The 22,184-nt window shown below is 63.4% G+C and overlaps 1 protein-coding gene across 1 annotated transcript; it reads right to left on the bottom strand.

Moving 5' to 3' along the window:
• Positions 1–20: 20 nt before the first annotated feature.
• PTCH2 (patched 2) lies at positions 21–21,935 on the bottom strand. The gene is made up of 24 exons (XM_074906322.1): positions 21,785–21,935; positions 21,335–21,527; positions 11,075–11,264; positions 10,887–10,956; positions 10,572–10,663; positions 8,437–8,632; positions 8,216–8,337; positions 7,693–7,840; positions 7,330–7,461; positions 7,094–7,249; positions 6,878–6,970; positions 6,666–6,791; positions 6,467–6,585; positions 5,969–6,374; positions 5,573–5,885; positions 5,170–5,312; positions 4,900–5,080; positions 4,086–4,369; positions 3,372–3,509; positions 3,081–3,223; positions 2,710–2,809; positions 2,052–2,297; positions 1,463–1,879; positions 21–1,347 (listed from the first exon to the last, which is right to left on the bottom strand). Exons 1-23 carry the CDS (start codon positions 21,848–21,850, stop codon positions 1,463–1,465), a joined length of 4,074 nt encoding a protein of 1,357 aa, XP_074762423.1. The 5' UTR covers positions 21,851–21,935; the 3' UTR covers positions 21–1,347.
• Between the last annotated feature and the right edge of the window lie 249 nt (positions 21,936–22,184).

The following is a 22,184-nucleotide window of genomic DNA, read 5'->3' as shown; positions in this document are numbered from 1 at the left end:
TTAGATGGCGTGTTGGGGGGGGGGGGGCTGCCCACCATGCCCACGCCTGGCACGGGGACGGGGTGCCCGGGACCACCCCAGCTCAGCGGCAGTGTCTGGGGGCTGGGGGGGGCCGGGGCCACGGGCACGGCAAACACCGCTGGAGTTAAAGTGCTGGGTAACGGCGCGGACGGTGCCCACGATGGGGATGGGGATGGGGGCAGGGGCTGGCCTCGGGGACAGCCCCGTTGCATGGGGACACGGTGAGAAATATGCGTTCCCAGTGAGATGGGCCCAGTGGCACTGCGGGTGCCCACATGAGCGTGTACGGCCCTGGGTGTGCACCAGCACGTGCTGTCACCAGGGCAGAGCACGAGTGTGGCATGAGGGGCCGTGACCATGGGACAGCTCAGGGGTTCGGCCCAGCAGGGGCCACCCCAAGGACACACCCCCCCCCCAAACCCTGCTGTGCGGTGGGAGCAGCAGGCTCCCTGGCTCCGCTGCAGCACGTCCCCTGTCTCCAGCCCTCCTGTGCTCACCACTGGGGAAACTGAGGCACGGAGCGCCACATCGGACAGGGTAAGCTGCCCGTGGCCACCCAGCACCCCTTGGAACAGGGGCAGGAACCAGGTCTGCACCCCTGCCCTGGACTCCTGCTGCCTCCAGCAGGCAGTCCTGCACCGGCAAAGGGTCTGCCCCCTCCCTGCCTGCACCTTGGGCAGCTGGGCGAGGCCGTAGGCTGAGAAATAAATCTTTTAAAATAAGCTTAAAAATATATATCTCTCTATAGATAGTTTCCCTTTGCAATAAATAAAGGTGGGGGTTGCCCGCCCCAGGCCTTGCCTCTGGCGTCCCAAGGCATGGCTGGCTCTAGGGCTGCCCCCTTATCGGGACAGGGACATCAGGGCACCCTGTTGGGGCACCCCAGCTTGTGTCCCGGGTGGGGTGTCCCAGGAGGAGGTGATGGGGAGCAGGCAGTGACCCCGCAGTGGGGGAGCTGGCAGGGCACCAAGCCCACCTTGCCAGCAGCTCCAGAAACAGAGGGGAGGTTAGTGCTTCCATTTCTGGGGGGGCAACAAGCCTGGGGCAGGGTAACCCCAAACCCTGGGTGAGGGGACGTGGCACCATCAGCACAGCCCCGGGTAGGGGACACGCAGGCACGGCATGGCCTGCACACAGCTTGCATAGAAGTGCCAGCCTGCCCTGCCGAGTCCCTTGATGGGGGATGCGGGGGGGGCCGGTCCTCCTCGGCCGAGACCGGGGGGCATCGCCGCTTGGGCGATTAGCAGCACGATGCGGGCAACCCTGCTCTGCACCCTCCTGTACCCGCCGGGCGCTGGGGAGATGCTCTGCCCAGGAGCTGTCAACCTGAGGGGAGAGAGAACAGGGTAGGGGCGTTAACCAGGTCCATCCCAACCCACCCGACACCCTCACGCCACCGTGCACGAGCCACAGGGTAGGGTGCCCGTGTCCCCAAGCTCACCTAGCGCCAGGCGCCTGCCCCGCGGTGTCCCATGCTCTGCATCTCGAAGGTGTCGGGCACAGCGGTGCCACCGGTGCTGGGCATGCTGGGCTCCTCCAGGCAGTCCCGCTCGGCACCGCCGGTGAAGCCCTCGGTGCTGAAGTTGGGGTAGGAGCCAGGCAGCGTGGGGTGCAGGGCCACTGTCACCGAAGCGGTGGCCGTGACGGTGGTGTAGCTGCCAGCAGGACCCTGCAGGTGGGTGCTGTAGGTGGGCAGGGCTGTGGGGGGGGCTGGCCGGGTGCCCGGCGGGCAGGGCTGCGGGTAGTCTCGGGGCGGTGTGGGGCACTGCTCCCCAAAGGGCAGGGGCGGTGCAGGCTGAGGGCTGGGAGCCTCCTTCTTCCCCCGGACCTCTGGGCTGTCTTTGTAGGGCTTCAGCACCTGGAGGGGGGACATGGAGCATGAGGGCCCCCAGCCATGCTGAGCAACCCTCTCTGGTAACCCCACCAGCACCACAGGGGACCCATGAGCCCCTGTCCCCCAGCTCCATCCATGACCCCCTCCCAGGAGATGCTGGGGAGCCAGTGATGCTGCAATGGGCAGAGACACTCACAGTGATGCGAGGGAAGCTGGGGTCCTTGCCGGCCTCCAGCAGGATGTGTGCCGGGGCGGGGGGCACGATGAAGGGTCCCCGGGGACTGCCTGGCCCCACACCCTCTGCGTAATGCTCCGTGTCCGAGGGGTCGGGGAAGGCGGCGGGCCAGGCTGGGGCACGGCGGACATACAGACCCCCGGGGCCCAGGCATGGGGGCAACGGGTCCGGTGCAGGCAGGTGGGGGCTGTTATCCACTGGGGATGCCTGAGGAGAGAGGGGACAGCGTCAGAGGGACCAGGGACATACAGGGATAGAGGACTGTGGGGTGGCAGGGAGTATGGGGTGATGTGAGGATGGGGTAAGGGCTGTATGGGGTGAGGGAGATACATGGTGAAATGGGTCAGAGAGGGATGGGGGGAGTCCAGTGTGGGGTGAGGCAGGAATGGGGTCAAGCAGGCATGGGGCAAGTTGGATATGGGGCAGAGAAAGGATGGGGTAAAGCAGAGATGGTACAGGGTGAGGGATGGGCTGAGGTGGGTACGAGGCGAGGTTGGGACTGGACAAGGCAAGGATGGGTATAGGGTGAAGGGGTGACAGGGTGAGGGGCAATAGGGCATGAAGAGAGATGGGTATGGAGCTGGGGAGGGACAGAGAGAGGTGGGATGGGGTCTTGTACCTCAGGAGGTGGCCCGATGACCGAGAGCAGGACTGGGAGCAGCACCAGCCCATTGAGCAGCCCCAGCAGTGTCAGGATGGTAAGCACCGCAAAGAAGTACCTGGGGGCCACAGGCAGAGGGGGTAAGTGGGCACAGCCTCCATGAACCCCGTCCCACCCCAAACACAGCTTCCCACACCACACACCCCAGACTCCCCATGTCACAGCCTCTGTGCAAGACAGACAGGGTGGGTGCCCCCAGCAAGACATGTCCTTGCCAGCTGCCCCCACATCCCCACTGCTAGCCAGGGGAGCTGCCACGCTCACCAGCCTCCACTGACAAAGCTTTTGGCAAGCAGCAAGCAGCTGGTTTACCCAACTCTGGCGCATACCTCATGATGAAGTCAAACTCGGAGCCAGCCAACATGAGGACGCCCAGGAGGGTGGAGACAGCACCATCCATCACGGGGGCAAAGGTGTGCTCCAGTGCTGCGGCCGAGCGCACGTTCCTGCTCCCCACAGCCGTCAGGAAGCCCTGCATGGGATGGGGATGTCATGCGGGGCTTGTCCCCCTGTGCCACCCATGACATGGCCACCCACTAGCACATGGCCAAGGGGGTGAGGGTGCCTGGGAGTGGGAATTGGGGTGTTCTGTGGCTGGGCAGGGGTATGCTTGTGCTCACCAGGGCCACGTGGACGGTGAACTCCACACCGATGCCCACCGAAGCAATGAGGATGACCACAGGGATGGCGCTCAGCTTGATACCCATCAGCCCCATGATGCCAAACAGCTCCACTGCCATCATGGCCAGGATGGAGACCTGGGGGTGTGGTGGAGTCAGCGAGGGGTGGCTCTGACTGGCTGTCCCCTCTGTCCCTCCGCCTGGCATACCTGATCCCACCTCTCCATATAGGGCAGCCTCACCCCATTGCCCCTTTTCCTTCTATTTGGGGTGTTCCTCTGTCCTATTTACTGGAGCCACCCTCAATCTCCTCTGCATGGATGTCTCCAAACCCCTGCCCACTACACACATTCCCTTCATAAGGGGTGTCCCTGATCCCTCCATACGGGTCCCCCACTCACTGCCACCTCCATATGGGTGTCCCCCTCACCCTCTTCTGCATGGATGACCCCAGAACCTTGTCCCCTCCATATGTTCCTTTCATAAGTGATGTCCCTGATCCCTCCATAAGGGTGTCCACCACCCACTACCACCTCCATACAGGTGTCCCTTCCACCCAGGGGTGGCCACCCCATCACCCCATCCCCATGAAGCAGGTATCCAGGACGCACCCAACAGAATGGGAGCAGGCTGGATGTCCCTTTCCCCACCCATCAGGAGGGCAGCACAGCCTGTCACACCCCCCCTTCCCCACGCATTGGGGTGCGTACTCACGATGATGCCGGCCGTCCAGGGGTTGAGCAGCAGCAGGGCACAAACGAGGAAGGTGCAGGCCAGCAGGATACTGATGGCCAGCAGGAACCAGTGGCGCAGGCCAATGTACTGCTCCCAGAAGAGGAAGGGGTAGCCGCTGGGGTAGCTCAGCACCCCGTGGCGCTGGGCAGCCTCCCGGCAGATGGCCCGCACGCTCTCAATCGCCTCCACAAAGTCGGCCGTGCGACGTAGCCCACTCAGGTAGAAAGGGAACTGGGCGAACTCCAGTGGCTGGGCTGCTGGGACTGGGGAGGAGAGCACGGGCAGTATGGGTGTAGGGGCAGCACGGGGGCACCCCAGCCACACCCCTCTGAGTGCAGCCCAGGCAGCCCGATGCCTTGCGGGGCACCATGGGGCCAGGGAGTGCACAGAGAGCTGACTGGGGGCAAGGAGGAGGGGGTTTCTCTGTCAGCAGGATGCTTGTGGGGTAGGGGATCATGGAGAGAAGGGGAATGTTTGTGGGGCAGAGGGAGAAGAGTGGAGGGGCTTCTTTGTGGTGGGATGCTCATGGGTTGGAGCAGGGTGGTGTTGCTACAGCACGAGGGTGAAGGGCAGGGGGATGCTCAGGGTGTGGGGTGCAGGGGGACAAGCATGGGGCAAGGGGAAGCAGGGCAGTTTCTCTACCGGATGATGCTGATGAACGAGGGATGCAGTGGGGGGGGTTTCCCTTCGGGGCGATGCTCGTGGAGCAGGAAAGGTGTAGGGAGTGGGGTCCTCTGCAAGGGGATGCTGGGGGGCAGGAGGGGGCTGTGCAGAGCCCACTACGCTCACTCACTTCGCAGGTTCTCGCCCGTGGTGTCGTACTTGTCATGGATCCACTCGGGCGGCGGGGGGTAGAAGTTGGCCTGGGAGGCAGCGAAGCCCAGGGGGTCATTGCTGGCCCACACCGTCAGGCAGATGTAGAAGGTGTCAGGGGGGATGATGCCGTTCTCGTCCACCAGCCGCCGTGTGGTCAGCTACGGGGAGAGAACAGGAGCAGGTATGAGCTGCACAGCGGGCACAGTGTTGACCCCAGCCTGGCTGTCCCAGCCCCGGCTCCACATACCTGATTGAAGTTGAAAGGCTCCTTCTTGTTGCCAGTCTGGATTAGGAGCTTGTACGCCAGTGCCCCATCCTCAGAGCCGTTGCGGTAGCTGTCGTGGGTGATGCGCCCAGCTTGCCAGTCCCTGTCAAAGGTGGCCTGGAGCCCTGGGGACACAGTGCAGGAAGTGAGTTTTCCTTGGGACGCACCAACCTGCACAGCCCGGGTAGTGTGCTGCCAGCGGGACAGGCATGCAGAAACCCCAGGGCTCAGCTTGGCATTGCTGGGCACCTCGGGGACACCGAGGGACCACCCTCCCCAGGGAGCCAGACACCAGAGAAGGCATTCCCAGGCCAGGGGGCAGGGGGCAGGCTGGGGACAGGGTCCTGGGGCAGGGGAGGTCATGGAGAAGAGGGATGTCTCTCACCTCGCAGCCAGTCCTGGAAGTAATGGAGCCACATCTTGGGCAGGTCGCGGTTGCCCTCCCGCACCACGTATTTGACAGTGCTGAAGGCCTGGTGCAGGCTCAGCAGGGCAGCCTGGGCGCCAGGGTAGTGGAAGCCACCCTTGGTGACGATGAACATGTTGTAGAAGGAGAAGTACTTGAACTGGGCCGAGATGAAGGCGTGTGCCTTGGTGTCCCGTGGCACGATGTCCGTCAGGTAGAGCCCGTCGTGCACCATGGTGGTGCCGTAGAGGCTCAGCCCCAGCAGCGCCAGGAACAGCACCGCCACCACTGCCTGCGGGGACAGCAGGGGGGTCAGGCAGGGTCCCCTGCCACCCACCCGCCTCAGGAGGGACCACCAGGGCCATTCCTGCTCACCTTGGTCCGGGTCCGCAGGAGGAGCGGGGCGTACTTCTCCCGGGCGAAGTCAGCGAGGCTCCAGCGGCAGAAGGGCAGGGGGACGCACTCCCGCCCACCCTTGGCCTCGTCCAGCTGGGCCAGCAGGTCCCGGGTGGAGCTGGACGGGGTAAAGACCTGCGAGCCCAGGGGGTCAGTGGGTGGCAGGAGGACAGCGGGCGAGGTGCACACCTGGGAGGTGGGTGGCAGAACAGTGACGACGTGGTGTCCCGAGGGGTCACACCGGGTGAAAGCTTGCACAGTGGTGGTGATCTGGGTGCTCGTGGCCACACTGGGGTGCCCGTACGGGGATGGGTGGCAGGCATGGTTGTCATTGGCATCAGCGAGCTCCTGGGGTTGGATCTGGATGACCCGCGAGGAGCAAGGGCTGTGGGGAGAGAGGAAAGGAGCAGAGTCACCCCATGCTTCTGGGGGGGACCCACAGGGTCAGCCCCAGCCTGGCCACCCCGGTGCTGATACCTGTAGAAGCAGCAGAGGATGTCAAGCCGGCGTCTCTCCCGGCGGTACAAGTCCAGGCTCAGGATGGCGGGGAAGACGAAGAGCACCATCGCGAAGTTGAACACCACAACCACTGCAGCCTGTGGGCGGGGGGGGGGACATGTCAGAGTGGGGTCTGGCCATCTCTTTCTGCCCCCCCAGAGAGGGACCCTGGCCCTACCTGGAGGGAGAAGGCACGGAGGGCAGGGATGGGCACCAGGGCTGCCATGAAGAAGGCAATCATGTTGCTGACAGAGGTGAGAGCCACACTGGTCCCCGTGCGCTTCAGGCACTCGCCTGTCCGCTCCTGAGGGGACAGAGGATGAGGATGATGAGGGGCCATGGGGAAGTAGGAGGGGTCTGAGGAGTCCACAGACAGGGCTTGGTGCTCACCTTGAAGGGGATGTGCTGGCTGGTCTCAGTGAAGGCGTGAGCCAAGAGGAACATGTCGTCCACACCAATGCCAAGGGCCAGGAAGGGCAGGACCTGTCACAGAGCAGCCAGTGTCAGCGGGGGCACATGGCCACTGCCCGGGAGGGGACCCGGCCACCCTGCAAGCCCCAGGGTCCCACCAGCCCCATGGTACCTGGATCTTCCCCCAGCACATACCTGAGTGGTGGCTGCATTGAAGGAGATGCCCAGCAGTGAGCAAAGTCCCAGGCCAGAGGCCACAGAGAGGGCCACAAGTAGGACCCCAGCCAGGCCCACGGCTCCTTGGGACTTGGAGCAGTCCCACCGCAGCATGGTGACGCAGGCGTAGGCCAGCTGGAAGTGCACAGCTGGTTAGCAGGGATGGGGGGGAAGAGGGAGGGATGGCAGGGGACAGAGAGAGAGGGCACACGCACCATGAGAAGGTAGCCCCCGGCCACCCGGATGGCGCTGACGTCGGAGAAGGACTTCATGATGTCATTGAGTGTGGTGGTGGAGAAAGCGTGGACGCTCTGCGTGGCGTTGGGTGGGATAGAGTCCTGCGCCAGCTGCCGGAGGTGCACCCCGTTAGAGGGATCAGGACCACCCCCACTCCCCAGTACACACCCCCCCAGAGCCCCTCAGGGTGTCAGCATCGTCACTGAGAGTCCTGAGGGACCCACCGGACCACAAGAGAATGGTGCCAGAGCCCGTGGCCACATGAAAACCTGGGCACAGGGGGATGCCATGCACAAGCTCACTCCTGCTCAACCCACATGGGGGATGTTCCCAGTACCCACCTCCACAAATTTCCTCTGCCAGGCCTCCAGGATGGCACCCGCCTTCTCCTCACTCCAGCTGATGTCATGGATCTCGTAGTCGTCCTTGAAGTGCTCAAAGAGCTGCCGGGGGCTCATGAGGAGGAACATGGTCTGCAGGGCCTCAGCACTGGGGGACAGGCATGCACCTTGCTGGGACCGGCTGCAGTGTCCCGGGATGCAGGAATGGGTCCATCCCCCACCCCATGGCTCCCAGCCCCACCATGGACACCCAGGACAGGACCCAGGCATCCTGCCCCCCATCCCTACCCTTGCTGTAAAGCACTGCCCCACCTGCCAGCCTCATACACTCGCCAGCCCCACATGCTCTCCCAGACAGCCCCGCAGCCCCTCTTGCAGCCAGTGCAGGTTCCCGTGGGCATGAGGATAAGGATGAGATGAGGATGAGGATAAGGGAACCCTGCCCCAAATTGTCCTGGGGGTGAGTGCTGTGACTGAGCCCCTGTGCCATGCCTGGGGACACCCACACTGCAGCGGCTCTCACCGTAGCAGCTTGCCCTGGGAGTCTTTGGTTGTGCCGCCTAAAATCAGCTCCTGCTGCCAGCGCATGAATTTCCTGGAGAAGCCGTGGCAGCCCCCTGAGAGCTCGGCCGGGATGTCAGGGCTCTGTGGTGGAGGGGAGGTGTCAGGGATGCAGGACTGTGGGGCAGGCTGGGGAGCAGAAAGCCCCTGCACCCCTCCTGATCCCCACAGGCTGTGACCCACCTGCTGACTCTGCTTGTTGGGAGCACTGGGAGGGCACTGGGGGTCCCGGGGGTCCAGGCAGGGCCGCTCCATGTAAGCCTGTCCCACCTCTGCCTTCTCCAGCAGCTCCTTGAAACCTTCCAGGGATGTGAACTGCCCTAGCTCCTCCATCAGCTGCAGAGGGTCCAGGTTGCTCCACTGGATGTCCGGGCGGCCCCTGGCGAGAGAGCAGGACTGGGGTGATGGAGGATGCCAATACCACTGCCACCCCATCCCATGAGTCCCGGGGTACCCTTGAAAGCAGGGTGCGAGGATGCAAAGGAGCAACATCAGTCCCCAGCACATCTCCTACCCCTTGCTGGGGCTGCCTGCAGCATCCCCCCGTGCCCTGCGCGGCGCAGCGGGCCGTGCCCGAGTCAAGTAGCATGCCTGATCCTGTTAGGCTGGGACAAAGCAGGGAGAGCCGGCCCCACCGCCCGGCCCCGCTTTGTGTGAGCAGTCAGGCCGATTACTGCCCGCGGGCTAACATCTTGATAGAGGGGAGCAGGCAGGCAAGGGCTCCTGGCATCCCCTCCAGCCCTTCCTGCCATCTCCCCCCAGGCTGGGGGTTTGGGGGCTCAGCAGAGGTTCTGGGAGCTCAGGATGCTGCTGGGACCTGGGCATGGATCAGGTCCTCAGAGGTCCTGCAGGAGCTCATGGGACTTGGGTACCCGGAAAATGGGCTTTTCCATTGCATGTGGATGCTTTGATCCCTCCATCCCAGCCCGAGATGCTGGGGGCCAGCTCCCAGCCTCACTCGGCTGCTTTTTTAAGGCAGAAAGGACACACAAAAAAGCCAATAACCCAGCCCAGCACTCCAAAGAGGGGAAGAAAAAGCCCCGAGCGAGTGTGGGCTCTGGGGAGAAATGCAGCCTAATAATTCATGAAGGCTGGCTGGGCCGGAGCCGGCCGTTCGAGATTCCCACATACCAACCGGAGCTGCTGCTGCTTCCAAAGAGAGCCCCTTTTATCTGCTTTCGCTTGCTTCACTGAGCCAGGGCAAATCCTTTTGTCTTTCCATAGATTGCTGCTCTTTGTTCTCCCAGCTCCCGCCCCGCTCACCCCTCAGCGTTAAAAAGGGGGATGAGTCCCCATGGGCTGGCCAGTGCTCAGCTGGGGTGCCTGCCCGGGCACCCACTCACCCGGCTGCGAGGAGACATGGGTCCCACCACTGCTGCGGGTGCCACCCTGCCTGCCACATACTCCAGCACCAGGATGCTGCCCACTCTAGGTGATGATGCCACCAGCATCCCGCTCTGCACAGTCACCCCAGCCCTGCTCACTCCTGCTCCGGGCTGCTCCAGGCTGGGATGGGGAGAACCTGAGGTGTTGGGGGGGCAAAGCCGGTCCCCCAGTCCTGGCTGGGGATGCTGCGGCCCCTTCCCCCTCCTCCCGTCCAGCAGCAGCCTGAATAAGGCCACTATTTCATCTGTTTGGCAAGGGGCAGCTTTCAGAGCAGCATTAGCATGAGAAAGCGAGGGGCTGCGTTTGCTGACAATGCACAAGCCGCCCTGGCTCTCCCGGACAAACACACGCGTAAACAGAAGGAATGTGGGGGGGGGGCTTCCCCCGCCCAGCCCAGTGTCCCCAGCCCCACCACCGCGGTGTGGGGAGCTGGCCGGGAGTCACCCACCACCCACTCCGGGGACTCTGCACCCTCTGTGTCCCTTGGCACGGCTCAGGCTGTGGGTGCTCTCCTTGCCATCACGGCACCCACAAAGCGCTGTGGGGGAGGACAAGCCCTCAGGGACCTGCCTGCTGCACAGCCTCTGTCCCCATGTCCCCATCCCTGGCTGGTGTGATGGCATGGCATGGCAGGGATGGGCAGCTCCTGCCCATGGCTGCAGCCCCCCCGCAGTGGTGCTGCCCTGCCTGTGCCACTGAGGCCATGCAACAAGGCCAGGGACGTGTCCCCAGCCTGTTGACCCAGCAGGATGAGCAATGGGGGTGGGACCATCCTGGGGCCAAACAGGACAAGCAGCAGCACTGAGGGACCTCGGGGCAGCAGGGCCAAGCTGCATGGGGAGGTCAAGCACAGCCCCTTGGCAGTCGTCCTAGGTCCTGCTCCCACCCATGCCCACCCCCCCCCCCAACCCAGGACAGCCCCCCACACTCACGGGAGGTAGGCTGAGCCTCCCTGCAGCTTGGCGCCTTCCCAGAAGCAGTCTAGCGGCGTCAGGATCACGCAAGGGAACAGCTTCTCTATCATCTGCGGGAGGAGAAGCAAGGGGTCAGCGGGGACGGACCAGGTCCCTGCTGCTCCCCACCAGACCTGCTGGGCTGCCCAAACCTTCACCCTCCCACACGGAGCTGGTAGTGCCTTTGCAGCACCTGGGGCTGGCAAGTCTCATCCCTGCCCATTTCTTGGGGGACTGATTCCCCCGGCAGGGGGGAGGGGGGGCCCTATGGGCCACACTGTGCCCATCACTCACCCTCTCAATCATGCCATTCTCAATGATGGGGACACCCGACTTGTAGCAGATCTTGTTCAAATCCCACGATCTGGAAAGAGAGGAGTAGCTGAGGATGGACATGAACCCGCAGGGGACACAGCAAGGTGTGGGGTGACACGCAGGACACAGTGGGGGTCCCCGTCCCCACCGTCCGGAGCCGGACTCACTTTCCGTACAGCGAGACTTGGACTTTGCTGGCGGCCAGGGCCGCCTCGAGGTGGAGCTGCAGGGCCTCCTGCGTCAGGATGTTCTCCCCGTCCTTCTTCGGGGTCTGTATCAACATTTGGGAGGTGTAGACGGACTCCTCACCCAGCTTCTCCTTGGTGTAGCGCAGCTCCTGGCTCACCCGGCTGCCCGCTGCGGAGGGGACCACGACGTGCCCTGTCAGTGCCACGGCTGGCAGAGCCCCCACCCCACCATCCTGCCCAGGGAAGGGGACGGGCAGGAGCAAGGCCCCGCAGCATCAGATGGTGCCACGTTAACCAGAGGGGAGCTGCTTGCCATGGGGTTCCCCAACTGCTGCACCCAGGGGACACAAGCAGGGAGCACCCCAGCCCACACTGGCCCAGGCACCCCGCTTCCCACACAACATGGCTATTTCCAACACCAGAGCAGTTTGTTGGCTTTGCTTTCCCTAGAAAAACCCCACGGATGGATGGATGGTGAAGCAGATGGGACGCATCCTGCCCACTTCCACCCCTGCACTGTGGTGGGCGCTGCAGATGCCCAACGCAACTGGCCTCCAATGCCGCAAGTGAAACTAGAGACATCCCACCCTGTCTCTGTCTGGCTGCTCCCTGGCACCCCAAGGTGAGCAGCATTTTGGTCAGGGAATGGGTGTAGGGAGAAGCAGGCACACCCAAGCCCCCTCAGGTGCAGTCTCTCCCAGAAGGGGTTTAGGGACAGGGAGGGACATGGCTCTATGGGACCCCTGTCCATCCCAGACAGTAGCAGGAGAGCTTGGAGAGCAGCAGGGATGAGGTTTCTGGGAGAAGCCGCCAACTTCATTTACAGCCACCTCAGCACAGAAGAGAAACCCCCTCCCAGTCAGCGTTGCTGGGGCTCAGATCAAACCCTGCATGTCATCTCGTGTGACAGAGCACTGTCCCAAGGACAGCTGTCCCTGTCCCCATCAAACAAGGGGCTCCCATCCCTCCTGGTACAGCAAAGGAGGGATGACACAGCCCAGAGGAGGGTGGGACGCTGATCCTGAGACCCCCCCCGGCAAGTGCAACACCCAATCACCCTGCTCCCAGTCCCCTGCCTGGGAGAGGGGCATGCTGCATAGAGCCCCCATCCCAGTGCCACCCACCAGTGGCACCCCAGGGTGCCCAGCATCAGGGCGCATCCTAGGGGCAGCGCTGCTGGCAGGGGCGAGGCTGGTTCCTGTCCAGCCCCGGCTGCTGGGGAAGGAGAGGGGGTGTCAGGATTCATCTGTGCCGGGACACTCCCTCAGCAAGAGGCGGGGGCCCCGGCAGGCCTGGCCCCCCGCCAGCGCCGAGGAGGCCAGAGCAAGACCGCAAATAAGGAGCAGAATCTTCCCTTTTAATGACTTATTATATGGGTTGGTGTTTTGGTTTTTCTTTTTTTCCCCTGCTTTTTGGGAACGGGGAGGGGGAAGCGTCTTTATTGTTCCTGGCTGGGCCGGGGAGCAGCTGGTGTCCATCAGATGCCAGTTGGGATGGAGGTTGTGCCAGGGCTGGGGAGGGGGGGGGGGGGGACATGGCCACAGCCTTTGTGTGTGTGTCAGAGGGGACGGCAGTGCCCGGGGCAAGGGGATGAGGACACAGGGAGGATGGGTATCATGGGCAGGGTGGGGGACAGGACACCCGTCCCCTTCCCAGCAGGCTGGGAGGTCGGGCAGGAGGTGCACTGAGCTGCTCTGATCTCAGCCGTGCCACCCACGCCGAACCTGGGCGGGTGGTGGGACACGGCGATGGGGGGTGCCCAGCCTCACCGCCGCTCCCAGGACCCATCCTGCTGCACCCCGCGGGCATCTCCACCCAGCATGGCCACGGGAGGAGATGCACATCTGCAAACGTGGAGTAGGGGGGGAGCCCCCCAAAAAATTAAAGAAAAAAAGAAACAGAGAGAGAAAATAAAAAGCCATCCCTTGTAATTAGTGTTAATTTGGAACAGGGCACTGCGAGCCGTCAGCAAGCTTCAAAGGCCGTGAGGAAGCCTCAAATTCCAACACCCTAATTAACCAAAGAGCAACATGAAAAGACAAGGCAGCGCACACAGGGCTGCCAAGGACACTTCAAACGGGCGCGCGCCCGCCGGCCGGGGAGCAGGGCGAGACGCCCCACGCCGCACGCAGCCCCCCGGCCCGGGGAGGGGGCTGGGGGGGGTGCCCCGATACCAACAATGGGCACGTTAATGAGGAACTGTATGTAAATTCTTCTTTTATTTATTTTTTTTAATTCCAATTAACAAAGGGAGCCCTTGGCTTTTTCATGCAAAGGGCCCTCTGGTTCCAATCAGGCGCCCCAGTCCTGCTTATTAACAGCCTGCTCTGCTCCCAGGAGGGATTTGGCTTCACCCCCCCCAGACCCCCATGCTGGGCAAAGTGACACCAATGCCTCAAAAACCCCACAGCAGGGCCTGGGGACAGAACAGTCCCCAGAGGCAGCTGTGCCTTGTGTGAGCATCCTCCAAGGAGTAGGCACCACTTCTGGGTACCACTGGATGGGAGGGGAAGGATCACAGGGTACAGGCGCACAGTGGAGTGTCCTGGAGGGTGGATGGGACCCCACTCCCACCCACATCCCAAACACCTGGGGGGCAGAGCAGGCTCCCACCGTGCCCAAGTGGGGAAGGCAGAGGTCGGGGAGGGGATGGGGTCCCCGGCAGTGAGGGCGGCTGCATGTGTGGCTGCCTTCCGCCCGCGGGCCACGCCGAGAGAGCCCTCCCCATAATTACAGCATCCGCCACAAAATTACAGAGCAGGGCAGGAGCCTCCCTGCCCCCCTCCCGGCCACCCTGCGTGATCCAGCCCCCCCCCCCACCACTCCCCAAACCCTCCTGGCACAGGACCCATGGCCGCAGCCCCGGTGCTACAGCCAGCCCACCCTCACCCTGTGGGATCAGCTTGTGCCTTCGGCTGCCCTGGTGGGTGCTGGGACTGCAGCATCCCTTGCCGGTGCCAGCCCCCCCTCCCAGTCCAGGCTGCAGCAGGGTGGAGGGGGAAGGGGATGCTCCTGCTCCCAGCTAGAACAGAGCCCCAGCCTCTGCATTGCCCCCCCAACCAGGAAGGGGCCTGACCCAAGCTCACCCCCACATCCCCCCAGGGGCTACCAGCACCCCCCAGACTCAGCTCAGAGGGTTTGGGGTCAGAGGAGTCCACGTCGGGTCCTGCTGCCCCTGGTGCAGCTGTACAGGGCTCACCCCACACAGCCACCCCCCTGCCTGGCATGACAGCAAGGGGACATCCCGCTGTGCTTATGCAGGGCAGGAGGTGGGCAAGCCCCACAGGAGCCCTGTCCCCAAGCACCCGCGGGTGGGGGGCAGCGGGCTGAGCACACCGGGGCACCCTGCCCAGGGGGCACCAGGAGGGCAGTGGGTGGGGGCAGGCTGCCAGCCCCACACCAAGCCCTCCCTGTCTGGCAAGGTGCTGGGGGCTGTGGAGAGGCACCAGTGTGCCCCCACGCTGCTGCAAGGACCACTCTGTGTCCCCCCAGGGAGGGTGGTGCAGGCTGTGGGCAACAGCAGTGCCACTGCTCTGCAGATGGGACCTGGGCACTGCCAGCAGTTGTCACCACGGCTTAGGTGACCTGGGTGGGACAGGGTGGCAGGACAGGAATACGCCTGAGGTACATGTCCTCGCTCAGACTCCAAAACCCAGGCCCTGTTCTCCCGCCTGGTGTAATGGGGCTATGGGATGTGGTGACAAACGTGGTGAGTCCCCGACTGGGCTGATGCATGGGGGATGCTGCAGCCCTGTCCTGGGGCCAGGCCAGCCCTGACCCCAGCTCCAGCCATGCCCCCAGAGAGGGAAGAGCTGAGGGCAATAAGTGAAAGGGGGGAAGCCCTCAGGGAGCAACCCCCCTTCCACAGCACAGCATCCCAATGCCAGGGCTAGAAACCCCCACTCAAAAGGTCAGACTGAGATCCTCCTGGGAAAAGCCATCCCTACAGGGACACCCCACCCCCCCCACCCCCCCCCCAGCAAGGGGCACCCATGGGGGCAAACACTGGCCTGTCAAACCATCCCATAGCACAGACTGAGTGCATCCTGCTGGCAGATATACCCACCCCTGGGTGATTAAAGCCCCCAGGAGCATCAGAGCGATGGGAGCACCGTCCCGCATCCCATGCGCCATCCCACATCCCGACTGGAGGGGGTCCTGAGGCACCGCCCCGAGCATCCCTCGGCCAGCCGCTTCCCCCGTGCCGAGCGGCGTGCAAGCTGGAGGCCACCTTCAAAGTGTTGTGGGGCGGATTAGCTGGATTAGGGAGGCAGTGAAAGGACCCATGCTGCTCCGGAGGAAGTCTCGCCCAGGGCACGCTGAAAGAGCCATTTTTACCTGTCCCGGCCGCTACCGCCGGCCTCGCCAAAAGCCCCGCGGCCTCGTTCTGTCAAAACACGTCCTCTCGGCCCCATTCACCCCACGGCACGGGGCTGGACCCAGGGAAGGCGGGGGAGGGAGGTGGGTGGCAGATGGGTGTCCCCGGCAGCCCCGAGGGATGAACAAGGGCTCTCTGCTGCCCCAGCACCTCTGACCAAACCCGGCCCCACCAAAGAGGCTCCCGCCACCCAGCTAAGTCAAGAGGGGTGGCAGAAGAGGGGGATGCCTTCAAAAAGCTAGCAGCGGAGGGGCTGAAAGGGCCCATTTGGGGCCAGTTCCCCAGCCGTCGGCCCTGGCCAAACCCTTTTGTTTAACGGCGAAGCTAAATTAATGTCTTTATTACCCCAAATCGCAGGGCAGCGGTTCCCAGCGTGGGGAGGGGGGCAGCCGGGAGCTCGCACCGCCCCGACCAGCGCCGAGGGGACAGTGAGACCCCCAAAAAAGAGGGGGGGAAAAAAAAAAAAAAAGGGGAGAGGGGATTCAGTTGGGAACTATTCACCGCTAAGACTCCTGTCAGCATTGACATAAATTTCCACTGGTGTTGGCATTTAGGCATTTGCCATTTCCATATGTATAGGGCTGCCTGTACTAATTATGCTAATCACCCCCTCTGTTGGCTGCTGTGAAAAATGGCCACATTAGGCACTCCACTGCTTGCTAATGTCACTTAATGTGTGGTTGAAACATACATTCATCCCCCTCTGAATGGTGAAATTTTTCCACATTGCTGGCTTCATTCAGGCAAGAAATGAATTTTTTGAACTCAGACCACTTTTCCAGGCCCGAGGGAGAGGCAGATAATAAAACCCTCTTCTTGGGCCCTGGCGCTGCCCCCTCCCAGCCGCCAAATAACATTTAAAACGCAGAAAAAGAGCCCCCTCCCTAAGTCCGTGGATATGTCTAAGTTAAAAAAAAAAAAAACAACAAACAACAAAAACCCACCACTTTCTAGGAAATAAAAAAAATATATAAGTAGAAAAGCAAAGCAAAATGGATAGGGGCAGATAAGCCACAGCCATCTGTAAAGAGTCTCCCAGTCTCTCTGGGTTAATTAGCAAAATTTTCCAGCCTGAAAAAGCTGACCGAGCTGTCAAGGAAGGGAAAAGGAAAAGCAAGAGGCTTCGTATTCGCCTCCCAAAGATAAATACAGGCAAACTGCCTGTGCTCCATCTTCGGGCAGGCAGGGGGCTGCTGGGTGAGCCCCCCTCCGCAAGAAGAAAGGTTCTTTCAGAGCCAGGGGGGCTGCAAGGGAGAAGGTGCTCTGGAGAAGAGGGCAGAACCAGGCAGGAGGGTTTCGGGGATAATGGGACCTCAGCACTCCATGGCAGCAACAGCCCAGCTGCCCCTCGCTCCTCCGAGCCCTGGAGGATGGGGACACAGGGTCTCCAAGGACGCCCAGACCCTGCAAACAGAGAGGACTGCAGGGTCCCGAAGGAAAAATCCCGCCAGGCCAGGTTGAAGGGTCCCCAGGACAGCACCGGGGACCCCAGGCTGCCCCGTCTCTCCCCATGGGGCAATACCTGTGTCACCACACCCCGAGAGGAGTGGGGGCCCTGTCCCCTCAGGACGCCTGTCTGGGGATGGAGTGGAGACGTGGCAGCCCGGGAGCCGCCCCTCGGACGCAAGGCCGGCTCAGGCCGGATTCCGGCGGGCGTCTCACTGCCCCAGCCGCAGAGACAAGCTGCCATCAGAGCCCCCCGTGCTGCCGGCGCCAGCCCCACACAGCCCCCCAGCCCCACACCCTGGCTTTGCCTGCTCCTTTCTCAGCCCCTGCGCTGCCACCTCACCCCACAAAACCCACCCGCCGGCAGCAGCAAGACCACCCACCTCTCCTCATGCCCACCCAGGAATGGCCCCAGCACCCTGCTCCCCTCCACAGCTGCTGCCCCACACCCTCCATGGGTCCCACCACACACAGTGGGGACAGGGGCTGGGAAAAGGGGCCACATGGACAGTCTGCCCAGGGCAGAGGCAGGGTGCTGAGGGTATTCAATCCTTGTCTTTCCCATCCCCAATGCCCCTCTGTCTGCAAAGACAGAGCCAGCCAGGGTCTCCTCTCCCACTTGCATCTGCCATAGAGAGCGCCCTGGGCTGTACCCCAGCCCTGCCCAGGGTGCCAGGGAGGGGATACCCTCTGCCAAATCCTGTTGCAGAGGTCAAGGAAGGACAAAAGCTATTACCAAGGGTGTTGGGGGTGTCTCGGCTTCATGCTCCAAGCTGGGAACAAGGCAGAAAACTCCCCTCACCCACATATCACTCATCCCACCGACACATTCAGGGGTGTCCCTAACCCCCTCAGGAAAGGGATGGGGTCTTCTCCAGGGAGACTCAGCAGCTCTTTGAGAGTGCAACGGCTGTGCAGGGCGCTTGGCTGTTCCGGTTAGGAATTAACCCGGCCTTCCTTTGAACCAGCCCTCGGTGCTATAAATCAGGCAGACCCATTCACCACCCAGGGCTCTGCCTGCCCAGAGCTCACCACCCCGGCCCCTCGGCCCTACAGACGCCCTGGGAGAGCCAGGAACAGCTGCCAGGTGTCTAGAGGTAACTCAACACTCGCCGCTAGCCGAGATTTCAAAGCCTCTGAGTGCCTAATTGCTTCAGAGGAGCCTAATTAAACATTTCCACAGTCGAGTCCGATTTATGGGGTGACACAGACCCCTTCCATCTCCTGAACAGGGATGTGGGTCAGGAATAACCCCAGGACACCACAAGCATCCACCCAGCCAGCAGGGCTGAGGACACTCCCTAAATTGGGACAGGGGACCCTGTGCTTTCCCACGGTGGCTGGGGTCCCAGCCCAGCTCAGGGGGGACCCATCGGGGGACCTGCCATCAGCATGGCTCCAACGCTGACCCCAGTCATGGGGCCAAAGCAGGCTGCCCACTCTATTCCCCTGGTGGGGTGGGGGTGTGTGTATGGAAATGATGGATGGACACAGACACACACAGCAGCACGATGCCCCCATGGGAAGTAGCTCCTTTCCCTCCCCTGCCCACCAGGTCTCCAGAACCCAGGGGGCTGAGCTCAGCCTGCAGCAGGAACAGCCCAGCATAGGGTCACACTCTGCTCCTGTGGGATTGGGACCATCACCTGGGTGAGGTGGTTTGGGTTGGAGCATCACCAACCCATATCCCTCAGCCTGGCTCAGCAGAGGCAGGTGATCGGGTACAGACCAGCTTCAGGGGGTCATCACAGGCTTCCCAAAACCCTCAAGCACCCTGCCTCTGAGTTGGACCTACTGGCCTAGGACGATGGGACTGGAACTCCCTGCACACATGCCCTGCCTTTAGATACCCCATGGCACTGCCTTGGGGCTGGGATGGACCATGCTCCTGCACACATCACTCACACATCCAGAGAGGGCAGGAGCCGGCATCCCCAACACCCTGCTGATCCCAAAGCTTTGGGGCCAGGCTGATGGGGCACCAGCTTTGACAGCCCAGGGGCAAGTGCTGCGCTGGCTCAACCTGCCATGGCTGTACCAGGCTCACTGCAGAGGGACACGCTCACCAGCCACCCTGCTGCACACCTGGGGATGGGAGAAAGTGGTGGCTGAGAAAATCCCAAAGCAGCTTCTACTGCTCAGGGTCCAACCACAGAGTCTGGGAAACTGTGTCCTGCTCCCCAGGGGAAGCCCAGGCCCTCCTGCCCCCTGATAATGCATATCCTCACACCATAGGATGGGGTCCAGAGATCAGGGAGGGCTGGGTACACCTGAGGTTACTAGAGGATGCTTTAATCCCACCAGAAAATGCGGAAGCAGAGGCCAACGGAGAGGTAAGGACCCATGGATAATTATGGGGAAGGGAGGCAGCCCCGCAGCTAATACATAAGACTGAAGGAGCCGCTGCAAGCCGTCCTTCCACATCCTGACCCATGCATGCCCATCACGGACCCCGCAGGACTAAAGCCACCCCAGCCACATCGTCCTTGGTGGTCACACATAGTGCCAAGCCGAGGACAGCCTCCCCGAGCATGCTGGGGCCGTGCCACCCAGGAGCATGGCACAGAGGGATCTGCTCCCAGGGGAGGAACCCTCCCAGGAAGGCCAAAAGGGGGGCCCTGAGCAGCACTTCATAGAGCACCCCCAGCCTCACAGGCCACCCCCACCCCAGCCACTACAGATCCAGAGCAGGGCCTGTGTGCAGACCCCAGTGAACCCATCACCTGTGAAGGGACAGGACATCCCAGGTCAGCAGCATTTCACCATGGGGTTAAAAAAAAAAATCCAGCTCCTGACACCAAAGATGATGTCCAGGCCATGAGAGAGCCAGTTCCTTGGAGAGGTCCCTGGCACCCACATTAGAGTCACACCAGTGTGTGGGAAATGTCTCCCAACAGCAGCCACAGTCCCTCCTGGCCAAACCCACACAAACAGGAGAGCATGGGGGGCACAGAGGGTGCATGCAAGAAAAGCTGGGTTCCAGGGCACTTCCAGCTGTCCCCAGGCTTGGCCCCTTCCCCATCCCACTCTCCACCCTGATGCACCACAAGTCCCAGTCCCCCTCAACTGGAACAACCACAGCCACTTCCCTGGCTCCGACCGCGGTCGCACAAAATGCTGACTCCTTGAAACCCCAAAAGCACAATAAAAACCCGATGGAGCCGGAGCCACGACCCGGAGCAAGGGAACCACGAAGGGAGCATTTTCCTCCTCCAGCAGCCACCGCTCAGGCACCAGCCGGACCACAAGGTATCACTGGATTTCTCTGCTACGTGTGGCAGAGGAAAAGGTTGATGGAGACAACATCTGGGGGGGACAAACACCCCTCAGGAGTGGGGAGCAGGTGGGAGAGCTGGGCATTCCTGGGCAGGGGTGAGTGCGTGCATCTGTGTGAGAGCAGTGAGGGAGCGCAGGGCTTTTTTTTTAAATAAAAAAAAAGGGGGTGGGAGAGCAAAGTTGCTTCTATTGTTGAACCAAATCCAAGAGTAGCTGAGGACCACACAGGGAGCGGGGCGTGGGGGAGGAGGCAGCGCTCCCGCACAAAGATGGCTGACACCCCTCCGCTGAGCAACATCTGCCCCTGCACAGCACCCCGCCGGGGACCCCAGGCTGGGAGACCCCCCCGGCCAGCGCCTGGCAGGGATGGGGGGTGCGATGCGGGGTGTTACCCCCCACCCCTCCCCCGGGACCCCCAAGGGAGAAGCAGGGAAAGCAAATCCCAGCACCGGGGAGCAGAGCTGCAGGGAGAGGGGAGAAAAAAAAAAAATCCACGCTAGAGTTTATTAATAACAAAGGAGGGAGATCAGCCGCTTCCACTCGGAAACGGGGATTTGCTCCTGCCTGACCCTGCCCGCTCCTCCGTCCCCTCCGGGCAGGGGTCCCGAGCCGGGACCGGCAGCCCCGCGGGGGTAGCTCTGCCCCGGTACGGGGCCGCGACCGCCCCGGCGGCTCTTCCCGCGGGGAAGGGGCCCGGCGGCGGGCGGGGGGCGCCGCGGGACGGGGGTGCCCACGCGTGGGGACACGCGCGCTCAGCCGGCGCCAAACACCCTCCCCGCCGCACGTGCCCGCTGGTGGGGGGCCCCGACCGCCGCTTGTCGCGGGGACCCCCGCCGCCACACGCGTGGGGGTTCCTTTGCAACTCAGCACCACGCACCCGCGCAAGACGCAGCCCGAGCGGCCCGCGCAGACGGGACGTCCACTCGCGGGCACCTACGACCCCGCACGCAGGAATCCCGGCGGCATCCTCCTCCTCCTTTTTCTCCCGCCCTGCTCCCGCGCTGTCACCTGCCTCCGGGCCGGCCCCACACCTCCGCGCCCCACTGGGGTGGGTGGGGGGCACACACACACACACACAAAGCCGCGCCCGGGAACGGGGCCGTTCCCACGGGCGGCTGAGCCCGTGGGGCCGCGCTTACCTTCCACCCAGAGGTGCTCGATGTCGGTCTCGATGGAGGCCACCCGCAGCCCCACGGCCAGCGCCCCGAACACCAGCAGCCCCACGAAAAGCACCTTCCCGCAGTGCCGCTGGATCCGGCAGCCCAAGGCGAAGAGCAGCGCCTGAAAGCGGGCCCGCAGCCACAGCGGGGCCCGTTGGCCCGCGGCCCTGCCCTGGGGAGAGGGCGAGGATCAGCCCGGGAGCGGGTATGGGGAGACCCTGCCCGGGGAGGGGGCGGCGAGGCGCCTGTGTGTGGGGGGAACCCCGCGGCAGCCACGCTCCGCGGGCTGCGGAGCGGGGCCGGGACCCCGCCGGCACCCGCGCCGCTGGGGGGACACCCCACACCCGCTCCGCGCCCCTCCGAGCTTCCCCCGCGTTCTCCGAGCTCCCCGGAGTCCCCCCGCGGGAGCGGGCGATGCTCCCCCCTTACCTCGGGCAGCGGCTTGCGGCGGGCGGCGCGGAGCGGCGGCGCGGAGCGGGGGGGCTGGTCCGGCATGGCGGGGCGACTGGCGGGGCTGGGCACCCCCCCCCCGTTATGTGGGGCCGAGCGCGGCGGCCCCCATGCGCGCGGCGGGGCCGGTGGCGGCTCGGTGCCGGCGGTGCCGGTGCGCAGGGCTGTGTGCCGCCGGCCGCCCGCCGCGCCGCTCTAAAGGGGAGGCGGGGGCGGGGGGCGCCGGGGCCGCGCCGCCGCCGCCGCTCCCATTGGCCGCCGCCGCCGCGGCAGCGCCCATCGCCGCTGCTAAGCAACGGCGCGCCCGCCGCCGGCGGCCACACACGGCGGCACCCCCCCAACACACACACACACCCCCCCCCCCGCCCCGCACCGCCCG

This window comes from Athene noctua, chromosome 5 (genome assembly GCF_965140245.1).
Source record: "Athene noctua chromosome 5, bAthNoc1.hap1.1, whole genome shotgun sequence".
NCBI lineage: Eukaryota > Metazoa > Chordata > Aves > Strigiformes > Strigidae > Athene > Athene noctua.
This window is presented reverse-complemented; position numbering and strand designations above follow the sequence as displayed.